Source organism: Morchella importuna, assembly GCF_003444635.1.
Source record: "Morchella importuna strain M04M26 chromosome Unknown Morimp01GS020, whole genome shotgun sequence".
In the NCBI taxonomy this organism is placed as follows: domain Eukaryota; kingdom Fungi; phylum Ascomycota; class Pezizomycetes; order Pezizales; family Morchellaceae; genus Morchella; species Morchella importuna.
Window position 1 is genome coordinate 324480 of NW_025763417.1, and position 13542 is coordinate 338021.

General features: G+C 51.0%; 6 protein-coding genes across 6 annotated transcripts; 2 read left to right on the forward strand and 4 right to left on the reverse strand.

The window, feature by feature from the left end:
- Positions 1-1408: 1408 nt before the first annotated feature.
- Positions 1409-1930, reverse strand: LAJ45_06691 (uncharacterized protein; the record flags this gene model as incomplete). The annotated part of the gene is made up of 3 exons (XM_046116253.1): positions 1409-1471; positions 1552-1711; positions 1803-1930. 3 exons carry the CDS (start codon positions 1928-1930, stop codon positions 1409-1411), a joined length of 351 nt encoding a protein of 116 aa, XP_045970456.1.
- A 380-nt stretch (positions 1931-2310) lies between these two features.
- LAJ45_06692 (uncharacterized protein) lies at positions 2311-3171 on the forward strand (the record flags this gene model as incomplete). The annotated part of the gene is made up of 2 exons (XM_046116254.1): positions 2311-2637; positions 2737-3171. The coding sequence occupies 2 exons, from the start codon at positions 2311-2313 to the stop codon at positions 3169-3171; spliced, it is 762 nt and encodes a 253-aa protein (XP_045970457.1).
- Positions 3172-4101: 930 nt separating this feature from the next.
- LAJ45_06693 (uncharacterized protein) lies at positions 4102-5267 on the reverse strand (the record flags this gene model as incomplete). The annotated part of the gene is made up of 3 exons (XM_046116255.1): positions 4102-4858; positions 4936-5019; positions 5098-5267. The coding sequence occupies 3 exons, from the start codon at positions 5265-5267 to the stop codon at positions 4102-4104; spliced, it is 1011 nt and encodes a 336-aa protein (XP_045970458.1).
- Positions 5268-5795: 528 nt separating this feature from the next.
- On the forward strand, positions 5796-7064 carry LAJ45_06694 (uncharacterized protein; the record flags this gene model as incomplete). The annotated part of the gene is made up of 1 exon (XM_046116256.1): positions 5796-7064. The coding sequence occupies one exon, from the start codon at positions 5796-5798 to the stop codon at positions 7062-7064; it is 1269 nt and encodes a 422-aa protein (XP_045970459.1).
- Positions 7065-8439: 1375 nt separating this feature from the next.
- Positions 8440-8856, reverse strand: LAJ45_06695 (uncharacterized protein; the record flags this gene model as incomplete). The annotated part of the gene is made up of 1 exon (XM_046116257.1): positions 8440-8856. One exon carries the CDS (start codon positions 8854-8856, stop codon positions 8440-8442), a length of 417 nt encoding a protein of 138 aa, XP_045970460.1.
- Positions 8857-10532: 1676 nt separating this feature from the next.
- On the reverse strand, positions 10533-12563 carry LAJ45_06696 (uncharacterized protein; the record flags this gene model as incomplete). Its single annotated transcript, XM_046116258.1, has 4 exons — positions 10533-11090; positions 11145-11765; positions 11845-12094; positions 12193-12563. The coding sequence occupies 4 exons, from the start codon at positions 12561-12563 to the stop codon at positions 10533-10535; spliced, it is 1800 nt and encodes a 599-aa protein (XP_045970461.1).
- Between the last annotated feature and the right edge of the window lie 979 nt (positions 12564-13542).

The following is a 13542-nucleotide window of genomic DNA, read 5'->3' on the forward strand; positions in this document are numbered from 1 at the left end:
TGTGTGGATGAACGGCGGTGACGAGTTGGAAGTAGCTACGGGGTGGGGCACCTCATTTTTGAAGGTGCAAAACCTAAAGCTCCCGCCAAATTTATTGGGTGGTTGATCTTGGCGGGTGTTCTATACCAACGTTACTTTACCTTAAAATTGGGACACACACTATCAGAGACAAAACAAAACCCAACCTCATACCCGTCAGAGTGCCGATAAGCAGAAACAAGAACCTCCACAAGTACCATCGGAACGGTTTTTAACCAATAAGGCAGTAACCCGCCCTTTGTCTCTTTTTCAAAGAACCTTTAATTACAAACCCACTCAATATAGATACTACCCAACTAAAAAATTTAAACGTCTATGACTTATAAATCAATCAATTAATCACACTCCTTAATTAAGCTTCCTCCTTCAAGTGATGTATGTAACGACTTAATCAACCAACACACTCTCCTTATTGCTATCACCATAAGGTTATATGTAATTAATGAATTAAACAAAAAAAAAAAACCGTCGACAGTCATCATTCCGAGTGAGAATCAGTGATGCAGTGTTCTTTGGGCTGGAGGTACATGTGTCAGGCTAGGTACAATCCCCGATAGCCTAAAGTTGATATACCCGGGCTATTGGTTAGATCTACCAACATGAGCCTTCGTATGGCTGGCTAGGTGGGTGGCCATATGCTGGGATCAGAGCTATAGATTGAGCAATCGGGTTCAATCTCTTTTATATAGCCCATGACTGGTCTGGCTAATCTCATCTCACAGAATATGAGAACGTGATGTTACTAGTTACATGTACTTCTACAGCGCCCCCCACGTATAGATAGTAGAAAGGCCACGAACACGCCAGAACAATACATTTACAGATGTTATGATATCAATTGAACGGATAAACAAAGCAAGATATGTGTTCAAACTAGATATATACTTTGTTTGGCTTCGGTGCCTTTTAGGGAAAGAGAGAACAAATGGGTGGGTGGGTAGTGCTAGATCTAGGAGAGATTGGTTCAAGATTGATACAAAGGCGCCCCATAAAAAGTAGCTGACAGCTCGAAGAATAGGGCTGCGCTGATGCTATAGACTGGCGACATACTGGCCTAACGTGGTAGAGAATACGCAACTGTAGATGGCAAGGATCAATGGCACAGAAATGATCAAAATACGGGTTTACGGAACGGGACCATGCAGCTTTATCATTGCCTGCAGTTCGTGTCTAGACAGAAAGTACGGCAAAGCTATAAGTCAGTGGAATCAACAATACTCCGCCGGCACTAATTGCCTACCCACAGCCCCAGTAGTTATGAATTCCTCTAAAAAGAAATAGTTTTTATAGTACCCTCCCTCTAAAAAATGTACAAAACGCACCAGCCCCCCCCCCCCCCCAAACCCCCATACTCCCCCTCTCTCCACAACTACCAAACAGCCTTCTTCACCCCCGGAATGTTCCCCTCGCGCGCATTAAGACGGAATTGAAACTATCCCGCCCCCACCACACTCATTAGCCCTCCCCCCCCCTCCACCCATCCCCACCGGAAAGAGAAAAGAAAAAACTCACCCTCGACACCCTAAAATCCCTCATCACACCCCTCCCCTTCCCGCCCATGATGCACCGATTCTTGATCTTCATCGGCCGCGTGTTTGTGTCCATCTGCGCCAGCTCGATCATGGCCTTTGTGCGCTGCCTCAGCGGCAGGAGCGTGTTTTGCGAGATGTATCTATACCGCCATTAGCCTTCTACTCTTCTCGAAGGGTGGAGGGTCAATGGGGGGGGGGGGGGGAGGTGGGCAGGGAGAGGGAGAGGCAGACTTGAGTGCCTGCCGCGTCTGCTCCGCAGCCGCAAAGGCTTCGCGCTTTGCGTGGTCGCGCAGCGTGCGCACGTTGACGTAGCAGCCGAGCTGGAGGCGCTTGCCGAGGAGGGAGGCGGTGGGGAACATTGTGTGTGCGGGGTGTGTGTGTGCTGTGTGCTGTGCTGTGTGCTGTGCTGTGTATCTGCGGGCAGTGTGCGGTGTGCGGTGTGCGGGCGGCGGGAGTGCTGTGAGAGCGAGCGTCGTCGGAGGTGCCGGGTGTGGCGGGGGTGAGGTGAAGTGGGATGAAAAAGTGGCGCATGTGCTGCAGGGGTCGCGCCGGACTGACACTAACGCCTTTTGAGAGAATTGATAAGCAGCTGCAGGCAGGGCAATGATTATATTGATTAATATTTCCATCCATATAAAACCCAAGCTCTCCCACAGCTCTCACCACCTCCCATCACCCCCCCCCCCCCCATACACCACCCACCCTCACATACACCACCCACCCTCACATACACAAAAAGATGTCAACACCACTAAAACTCCTCTTCCTCCACGGCTACACGCAGTCCGGCCCGCTCTTCCACGCAAAGACCAAAGCGCTCGAGAAGCTCCTCCTCAAGTCGCTCCCCGCCGGCACAACACTCTCCTTCCCAACCGCGCCACACCTTCTCAAGCTCTCCGATCTCCCCGGGCACACTCCCGCCGCCAGCGCTGGTAACGAGGGCGGCGCGGAGGAGGAGGAGCAGAGCGCCGACAACTGGGCGTGGTGGCGGCGCAACGATGCGACGGGGGAGTACACGGGGCTTAACGAGACATGGGCGTTCCTGGGTAAGCTGCTGGACAGCGAGGTTAGTTCCCCACCCCCCCCCCCCCCCCCAACTCCCCTCGACGTCGAAGCAATAGCTAGGGACATGCATGGTGACTGATTACTCTGTGTGGATCACCAGGGCCCCTTCGACGGCTGCATCGGCTTCTCCCAAGGCGGCGCCCTCACCTCCCTCCTCACCTCCCTCCTCGAGCCCGCGCACGCCCCCTCCCGGCCCGCATCCTTCACAACCACACACCCGCCCTTCCGCTTCAGCATCGTCTACAGCGGCTTCCGCGCGCCCAGCCCGCACTACGACTACTTCTACACGCCCAAGATCGCCACGCCGACGCTGCACTTTATCGGCTCCCTCGACACCGTCGTCGACGAGTCGCGCAGTCTTGCGCTCGTCCACGAGCATGCGGGCGAGCCGAGAGTCGTCTATCATCCCGGCGGACACTATCTGCCCGCCGGGAAGCAGTTTGCGAATGTTGTTGTGGGCTTTGTGAGGGAGCATGCGAAGCCGGTGGTGGGCGTGGAGGAGGAGGGGGTGGAGGATATGGATGTGCCGTTTTGAGTGGTGGACCTTGGGGGTTGGAGTGGAGTGGATAGATAGACTAGAATAGAGTATATATAGAAATAGAAATATACCTCCTGATATATGAGAATTGGGCTGTAAATGGTGTTGAGTACTGAATGGATAATTGTGGTGTTGAGCGCTGTCAATGATTGTGCAGAAACCCTAACCCACGGTCAATGGTCCGGTCAGCAGGAATGCCCGTCCACCGTGGCTATGCCAGGACACATAAAAGCTATCCAGAGAGCCCACTTCACTCCTCTCATCCAACCATCTCTCTCGACTACCATCAGCTCTTTGGTCTTTGGGGGAAGAACACCACCCAGTGTTTATCACCTTCAACTACCTAACCCCCCATCTCTGATCTGGCTTGGATCATATCACCCTCTCCCCATGTGATACAGATTCTGGTAAAAAGTATTGCGAAAGTAGGTTCTCTATTCCGACCCAATGGACCTATTAGCCCTTAAAAACGTTTTTTTTTTTTTTTTTTGCTGCGAGCACAGACTAACAAACCCACTCTTTTGGCTCCGACTTTCGCAATAATTCTTCCAGAAACTGTATGCTCGACGATAACTCATGTGCTTCTGAAGGGGGGTTTGGGGCACACAAAGCTCACCTCCTACTGGTCAGGTTCGTCTGGGGCCAGTGTTTGCCTAGAATAACTACTCTAAAATGTTAATCAGCCGGCTTGGCTACATCTCTGCAGGGAAGACGAGATCCGGGATCAATCAATCAACAGCTACTGAGTTTCTGCGGCACAGGATATCACTCGTATTGTCAACCTCACCAACACTTCTCGAACAGTGCTAATATTCACCACATATAAGGTATCCCAAGCTAAAACTACAAAAAAAACCAACCCATCTCCACCTTCACTCCCTCCCCCCCACTCCCTCCCCCACCTCCACAACACCCCCACCCACCGTTTTAATACTTCCTAAACAGCCCCACAATCGGCCCCACCACAAACAGCACCCACAAATCCCACCACATATGCACCCACGCCCTCACCGCCGCCTCCCTATTCAGCGCCCTCACAATCCTCCTCGAGAAAACCTCCACCTCCTCCATCTCGCCCACGCCCATCTCCATCACGCCCCCACTGCCCCTCGGCGCCACACACAGACTCCTCCCCATCACCCCGCGCTCACACACAAACCTCGCCGCCGCCTCGACCACATCCTCCACCAGCGCCCTCTCCAACCCCGCCAGGATCGTCCTCCCGCCCAGCGGCAAAATCGGCGTATCCACAAAATACGGACACACAATATTCATCCTTACCCCATCCCGCGCCGACGGATACAGGCGCAGCGAGCGGAAGAAGCCGAGCACTGCATGCTTGCTCGCCGAGTAGACGGCCATTGCAGGGCCTGCGGCGAACGAGGCGAGGCTGCCGAGGAAGAGGAGGTGGCGGTCCTGGCCCGGCGGTGTGCTCTTGAGGTGGTGGAGGGCGAGGCGGGCGGTGAAGATTGCGCCCTTGACGTTGACGTCGATGGTGGTCATTGGTGGCTCTGGCGGGTCGGTGTCGGGTGCGCCAGTGGGGGATTCGAAGTGGCCGACTTCGCCGACGCCGGCGTTGGCGATGATGGTGTTGAGGTGGCCGGAGGGGGAGAGGGCGAGGGCGGAGCGGAAGAAGGCGCATTGCGAGGGGTAGGAGACGACGTCGACATGGAGGAAGTGCAGGCTATGGTTCAGCAAGAGAGAGGTAAGTATACATCCGCCCTTCTTGCATCAAAATCGAGGACAATTGAGTATATATACTTTTCATTCCCCGTCGACTCCCGCAGCTCCTTGATCAGCGCCTCGCCGCGCGCCGTGTTTACATCCCCTATCACCACCGTCGCGCTTTTCACAATCGCTACCTGTCAGAGGACATTCTACTACTACTACCACTACAACAACACACTGACGGTGCAGGCATACCCGAGCGGTGCGAACCGACGCAGCATACCCTCGCCAATGCCCCTGGCGCCGCCGGTAATCACGATGGTGCTGCCCTTGACGGTGCTCTCGTCGTACGGCTTGCTCAGGTCAATGGGCGTCTGCGAGTACAGGACTTCGTCGGGCGTGAGGCCGAAGGGGCTGTCTGACATTTTGTAGATATAATGTGTTGTTAGGTTTGTGGAATATGGTGTTGGAGATGTTCAATCTGGGAATTAGAGAGAGTTATAGAAGAGAGAGAGATAGTAGAGAGAGAGATAGTAGAGAGAGAGAGATAAGGGGATAGAAGAAGGAGAGAGGAGAGATGTGTGAGGGATTTTCAATCATGGCTGACTGGAGGCTGGAGCTCAATAGCAGAGCTGAGAGGAGCCGGCCAGCCATATCTGTGGGGGGGGGGGGAAAGAAATTCTGCATATGATTGCATATGATTGTGGATGTCCCTGGGCCGCTCGATCCCTGACCGAGTTTTTCGTTAGCTTTGGGCCCCTGCATATATGGGGTTTAATTGGTTTATTGGCAGCAGCTGATAGCTGAAGTTGACACCTGAGGACAGAGGTGTGCAGATGCAGCAGATTAGATTAGATAGACAGGTGCAGCAGATAAGATAAGAGATAACAGTTGAAGCAACGACCGAGTGAGATCTGACGACACAGAACACAACATCTCCAATTGCAGCAACAATGATGGCCTCCAGAGCTGTCCCCAGGGCCCGTCTCCCTCTCCTGCTCCGCCCGCCCACAGCCCGCCCTCTCTCCTTCCTCCAGCCACACACCCGCCGTCCCCGCCTCCCCCACCTCCTCCGCCGCCACGCCCCCCCGCAAACCACGCCCCTCCCCCGCCCAACACTCCACAACACCGGCCACCACCCCCGCCTCATCTCCGCCAAAACACGCGAATACCTCCTCCGCGAATCCCTCATCGCAGCACGCATCGTCGTCGTCGGCTACACCGCAATCTTCGTCACCACCGTCCTCGCCTTCACCGGCGCCCTCCTCTACGTCGAGAGCACAAGCCCAACAGCACCCTCCCTCCCCCGCACCGCCCGCTTCGGCATCACCTTCGCCCGCGTGCTCCAGCGCTTCGCGCCGTCGCAGACATGGCTCGCCATCGAGGTCCTGCGCGACACGGTGCAGCGCATGCCGCCCTGGGACGGCCAGAGCGCGCAGTGGTGCCGCGGGTACATCTCGGCCATGAAGCTCCTCGCCGAGCTCCTCGAAGAGGAAGATCAACACGCCGAGGCGCGCGAGTGGTACCAGCGCATCCTGGACACGCCGCGGGAGCGCGACGACGACGCGGAGTGGGCCGACCTGAAGGTTGCTGCTGCGCTGCGGGTTAGCAGGATTGCGGCGTTTATGGGCGATATGGAGGGTGCGGAGAGGGCGCTGGTGAGGGGGGTTGAGTGTACGGTGCCGCTGGGGGAGGAGGATGGGGGGGTGTTTCCGGCGTCGTCGGTGGAGGGGTTGAAGGCGTCGACGGAGTTGGGGGTGTTTTATGCGCGCTGTGAGAGGGAGCCGGAGGCGCTGGAGATCTTTACGAGGGTGTTGGCGGCGAGGAGGAGGGTGCTGCCGCCGGTGGACCCGGCGGATTCGAAGGCTGCGGAGGTGGTCAGTGATCCGTGTGCGGAGGCGGTGACGATGGCGTACATTGGGGAGGTCATGTTTTCCATGGGGGACCGCCAGCAGGGGGTGGCGTGGAGTAAGGAAGCGTATGATCGGAGTGAGCCATTGGCGCAGTTGCGAGGAAAGTGCAAGGAGTGTGCATTGGTTGCGGCAAAGAACATTTCTGCTATGATCAAGTTGATGGAGGAGGGGCAGAATGAACAGAAGGAGAAAAAGAGCAGCTGGAGATTGTTTTCGGGGGCTAGTAAAGCGGAAGAGAAGGAGAACTTGGGAGAGTGGGAGAATAGGGTGTTGAGGCTGGAAAGTATTAGGGCCACGAAAGGGGCTTAGATCTGGTAATTAATTGTATATCATGGGGATATCCCCCTTTCTTGTGAAAATATTGTAGTTTTGTGGGAATAATATTTCCGGTGTTATGGCGTTTCTTCTTCTGATGGGTCCGTATTTAGCTGCTTCTCTTCCCAATAATTCATTAGTAATTAACTTATCGAGAGAGAATTGTTAAATGAACATTTACCAATATGAACCGTTTTACCGGGGAGGCTCTGGGGGTGATATTCCTCATGATGATATATTTCTATAAATGTCGAACGACATTTCATCCGATTTCAAAATTAATAGCCAGGGCAAGCTCACGTCCAACCCAAGTTGGATAGTACGCTATGAATTCTTTACTAATATCCAGCTTTGTACGTAGTAACGATGTCTACTCACTTATAATTAGCCAGATATATAATTCGCTATGAGATGTCCGTACTAGAGTGGCTTGTGCAGTCATCTAAAGTTACTCGAGTAGCTTGTGCAGTAATCCAAAGTTCCTAGCTCCTATTACTATTCCATGATCCACTTATTGAACCGAGCTATACTATCGAGATACGTATTAGCCTTGTAAAACAGCACCCACAATCCATCCAGTACGTATGCAATAGTATCGATATCATGTTGCGGTAGTGAGCTCCCCCCCCCCCCCCCGGACTGGACAAATCCTCAGATATTCACTTCTATAACGTCGCGCATGCACGTATTGGTAGCTCCATGCAATTTCAATACTAGAACTTACCAGTTAATTCTCATCTCACGAACTTCCGGTCATTTAGAATGGGCTTAACTCAATCTTTCACTTGAATCTGCTGCATTTTTAGTCCTAGTCAGGCAATCAGCTCTGTACTAGCAATATAGTATAGAATATCGGTCCTGTGGAGGTCACATATGGTGTAAAAGATGGTGGAATCAAATATGGAGTTGACGCCTTCGCCCCCACTACTAGTTATCTCTTTGGTCTCCACGTGGCCTTTCTAAATGATGTTGGTAGTGAAGCAGCCGTCTATGGTTTAGAGTCCAATAGTGGGCTTAAGCTCATTGAACTAGACCTCATCGTGGGCCTATTGTGGAGCCCGTCCTGGATATCTGTGGATAAAATAGAATACGGTACATTCTTGTAGTCCAGTCTGCGTGCTCAATGGACTTGCAGTTGCTTGAGTACATGTAAATACGTACTCATAGAGGCAAGTGTAATGGAAAGGTGAAGGCTTCACTTACGTTAGTGGTATTTAAAAGCCCTCTCGGAAGGCCTCTATCATATGTGGCTAAACTTCTGAAACGTGCTCATCTAAGACTGCGGTATGCAAAATTGTTCCATAGCTTCTTATTATTTCTTCTTAGGCGTACAAGCATTACAAAGATCCAGGAGATGTGAAAAACGAGCCTATCCGCACACCTTATAATTACTCACTTGCAGCCAGGTGTTTTCCTTCACCTGCTCCCTTCTCCCCGCCGCATCCACAACGACTACATCTGCTTCCTCTTCACCCGGCTCCTCCAACGCCTCAAACTGACTCTTCACCAGCGTCGCCTCAAAGAAATGACCCTTCCTCCCTTTAACCCGCTCTATCACAACCTCGCTCGTCAAACGCAAGTAAACAAACCTCACTTGAACATTACCGCCTACATTCCTCATGACATCGCGATACTTCCTCTTGAGACACGAGCATGCAACCACAGCTCCTCCCGGAGCAGCAACCGCAGCATCCCGGAGAGTGTTGAGCCAGCCCCATCGATCATCGTCCGTGAGCGGTATGCCGGCACTCATCTTTTTGATATTCGCCGGAGGGTGAAACTGCATGATCTGTCAGCTGAGCTAGCTAGCTACTCAACCATAGAGAGAGCCCGCGAAGGGAACATTACATCATCGCCCTCAATATAGGGGAGACTGAGCTTCGCCGAGAGAAAGGAGGCAATGGTGGATTTTCCGCAGCCGCCAGGGCCGATAATATACCATACAGTGCGCATGACTAGTTTTTGAGAACTTGAGGGCTCCATGTCGTTCTTACCACTGCTATTAATGCTCGTGATGGTGGGCTCTAAGACCTGCCGCATATATAGGTCCGAGTGACATCGTGTGATTCTATTGCGGGACATGGATCATTGTTGGGTTCACGATATCTGCATTGAAGGAGCAGATAATGACTCTCTATAAACGAAGAGACAAAGCATATACATTCCTATCTGGATCTTTTGCTGCCGAACATTGAACCCCCCCCCCCCCCCACGCATCTGAACCTATAAATTCGCCAATATATAGAAACAGAAACCCACCAGCCGCGTGCGCCCGGATCAATGTCGCACCGGTTTACAACTACCATTAATGATAGTTCTATAGTCTTCTCTCGAACCATCTCGGCTAATAAGAATTCCCGAGTGGTCAAAAAAAAGAATTAGGTTAGGACGTTGGAATATAGGCTACTTTGAGACGATACGGGTACCTACTGATTGTTTGCGCGATGTACAGTCCTTGAAATTCTAAACGAGTGACTGCACGGCACAGTGGGGGGGAGTTGGTGCAATATCCCGTACAACTTTCCCCCACTCTTGTAAGACTCTGTCCAAGTCTCAAAATCCTGACGCTTCTCTGGTAAGGAACATCGGGAGAAATCATCAGGCATCACTCGCATATAGGAACCCGCGCTAAGCTATATACTTATCCCTGTCTAATCTATATACTTATCCCTGTCTAATCTATATAAGGTTAGTAACCAAGCCCCTGTCTAATCTATTCGGCCGCGCGAGTATATAACGTTAGTAACCAAGTACCTAGTCGACGCCATGCAGCACAACAGCACACAAAGTGTTTATTAAGACTTACTAGAAACGAAACAACAAGCGCTAATAGCTCAGTTGGGAGAGCGTCAGACTGAAGTTAACCAGTCACAAATCTGAAGGTCACCCGTTCGATCCGGGTTTGGCGCATTACATTTTTTTCCCACTCTCCTTCTCAAATCGTCAAAATTACTATTATATCAACCCGCTCATATAGGCATAGCACGGCTGAAAAGTAACAAACCGGTTCGTTTTGGGTCTTAGTAGTCTACCACGCCATCTTAACACGCTACTATTTTTCTTCTACCCGTATCCAATTCAGTTCGAAATTTGCTTTTTTTTCCCCTTGCTACATAAAACTTCATGTCCCAGAAACTCAATGCATCGTATGCCACATATTGATCCCTAAATAACCAAACTTACAAGAAGAAAAATCAAACCTGCGCCTAAGAAATGAATTGAAAAAGCAATAAAAAAGCAATTAACGCCATAAACTTCAATACCCGGGTCCTGCCCTTACGAAAAGTGCAGGCGAAAACTACAAACGAAAACGCGCCCGCCCGCCCCGCCCGCCCGAGAAATGAACATGGGGCCATGAAAAAAACAAAGCTCCCGAAAAATTACAAAAGCAGTAAAATGCATACAATAAAAAGCTAAAAGAAAAAAGAAAAATTTTTTGTTTTGTTGGGGAAAATACGGCAGTTATTGCGAAAACAGCTCTCGAGCAACTTTGCTCAAGTCCGATAAGGCCAGTTCCTCAGTCCTGGATTGTACCCAATCCTCAGTACGCAGCAGGGGCCCATTTAGCGAGAATCGTAAAAACCCGTAGTCTTCAGCAAAGTCTGGATCTTTTGCGGCTAGCTCTCTGCAGCCGCTGAATTCGAGGTATTGGAGTGCAATTAAGCTGGCCCAGATGCCGTTGCGGGCCCATTTGCGGATGTCTGGGAGCATGATGGATTGTTCGTGTTGCTGAAGGGTCGAAAGTGGAATGCCTATTGTCCTGGAGAAGGACTCATTGAGCTCTAGAAACATACTCGACGAGTTTCGGAGCTGATCATCGAGTTCATAGACGAGAGTGCGGGGATCTACTGGTGCTAGCTGTCTCTGTTGCAGCTTGAAGGGCGAGGTATTGTGCGGAGAATATTGTGGTGTTGATGGGGGTGTTAGAAGCATTGATTTGGTTGAGGATGAGGTTGCTGAAGCTCGTCGGGGGATGTTAACGACAGCTGCCCGGGTTGGTGATACGGCTTGGGCGGTCTCCTAAATTGGGTCTTAGCATTGGGATATGGGACGAAAGATCGGTGAGAAACGTACCACAGAGGAATCGTAGAAGGTTCCAACGGTTAAACGAGGTGTATGAGGTCCATCCGAAAGTTCCCCTTCAGAGTAAAAGACTTCGTTTGAGTCCTCGGGATCCGAGTCGTCGTACCAGGTAAACCGAGAGGATACATAGGAATCCATAGAATCTCGAATTCTTGTCCAGTCTGCAACTAACTCCATCGACGGAACGCTCTCTAAGCAGTCGTAGAAGATCTCCTCTCCCTCCCCCTCCCCCTCCCCCCCTCCCCCTTCGTTGTCGGCCCCGTCCTCCTCTCCATACCTGTACACATGAGTTCCTTCGGCCCCATACACCTCGCCTTCCTCCATGTCTTCATCCTCCTGATCACCGTAATTACTTCCATTATCGCTTTCGGTAAAAAGGAACGACCGCCCCGCAAAGTGATCATCATCGTCGTCGTCTTCAACGTCACACCATGTTATTCCTGTCGTGCAGCTCCGAGATTCGTAGTCCTGGTAACTCGGGGTGTGACACTCCGATACATCTGTCCCATCATTCTGGAAACACTCGCTAAAATCTGTAAACCCTCCCTCCGATTCAGAATCGTTATCTGAGAAATTCTCGGTAAAGAAGGTGAGCTGGAAATCGTCGTTTCCCTGTTACGTGTTCAATGTCAGCGGCTGGACCAAACTGAAATTTCCTAAAACACAGAGGACAGCTATCATAGTTACTTACTGGAACAACTGGCTCATTAACTTCGATAGTCGCTGTATTTAATTCGATATCCGTGCTTATCGAGTGTGAATCGGAACGCACATCCAGGATCTGGCCAGGCATAGCCGACTCAACGTTGAATGAAAATATCGCTGCGTTTTCCACTGGATACATCTCATGAGCTCTTGTCACCATTCCCCCCTTTAGGGACGAAGGAAGAGGAACGGAGAGGTGGACAGCGTTTTCTTCGACAACTGTTTCATAAATGTAGCTGGTATACACGTCAGAAGGTGCTTCCGGTTACTGCTGGCTGCAGCAGCACAGATAAATAGGGAACATGCGGATCGGAAGAATAGAGACAACACCAACCGAATAAATATGACCGCGTCCTTTCCAGCCTCCACACGCCCAACGTTACACTGGAAGAACGAGCCGAAATGTAATATATTCGAACATTTTCTAGGCTCGAGTCGCTCTTCGGGATCCCCCGATATCAATTTGTCGGTACACTTTTCGACACTACAATCGATGAAAGTTACAGAAGAGTCTTCGGCGAGACGACAATGGAACACCGCATCTGCAAAGTCGTTCCGGGATGTATTCTGGAACAAGAACCCCAGGGATACAAGGTTTCGAAGTCCATGTATTGACACCTCAACAGAACAATGGATAAGTGAAGCCGGGCAAGCCGTACCCCTCTCGTCGTAGAGTCCGGTGAAAGGCATATTACTTAGGGCCATTGTATAATATATTCCTTCTCCCGCTCAGGCTGATCGGAACTCTCGAGGAAACGCAGGTAAAAAGAGTGAATATCACCGGAAGAAACCCTTTGCTTGCTACGTTTGACTCGACAGCACAGAAGGAAAAAAAAAAAATGGCCAAGTCACTGCAGTTCCCATCGCAAGGAGTCGGGACAGGTTTCTTATACATTTGCCTCAACCAGGCCGCAAAGAGAGATGATTGCGGCATCAATAGTTCCTACCCACCACTTGGAGCAAGGGCCATTGAGCGCGAGAAGAATAGGAGACGGCGAATCGCACCAAGCAAAGTGGAGATCACAAAGGCTACCCCGCAAGAGTTTTTTTCACCGTAAGCTGCAAGACAGATTGGAGGTTGGGTGTTGTGTGTGGACCAGCCAGCTTCCCGACATCAACAACGCCTCCAGACCCCTGTCCTCGATTTGAATTGGTCCCAGCTTAGGAACCTGTCGATGTTCTCGGTTACCATCCCAGAAAAAGCCACACGCCGATCTTTCGGTGCAAGGTTTCTTCAAACGTTCTTACCATGATACGATGCAAGGCAGCAAACCGTGAAACAATAGAGTATCTACCTACCTAACCTATATGTACCTATCTCTCGTGAGGTATTGACCTCCTTCATATATTTACTTCATCTTACGGGTAGAAATATCATTCACTGAAGGTATTGTGTATTATACATATCCTCTAGGCCTCCTTTGTGGCAAAAGCCCTGTCGAGTGTGTGTTGAAGTTGTGCGCGCAAAAAAGACGTGAGCACGGAAATTGCTCGTTCTATGAATACTGTAAACGAAACAAAGTGCTTGAACGTAATTTGTCGGAAGGCAAAGTTGCCTAGGAAACGTGCATTATTGTCATCGCGCTTAATATCAGAGTCTTGATGTTGGTGGCTTTTCCAACAGAGACAGACAGGCGCTGGGGCCTCACGTTAAACGTTTAGTTGCTGGAGGCTGGCTGCCAAA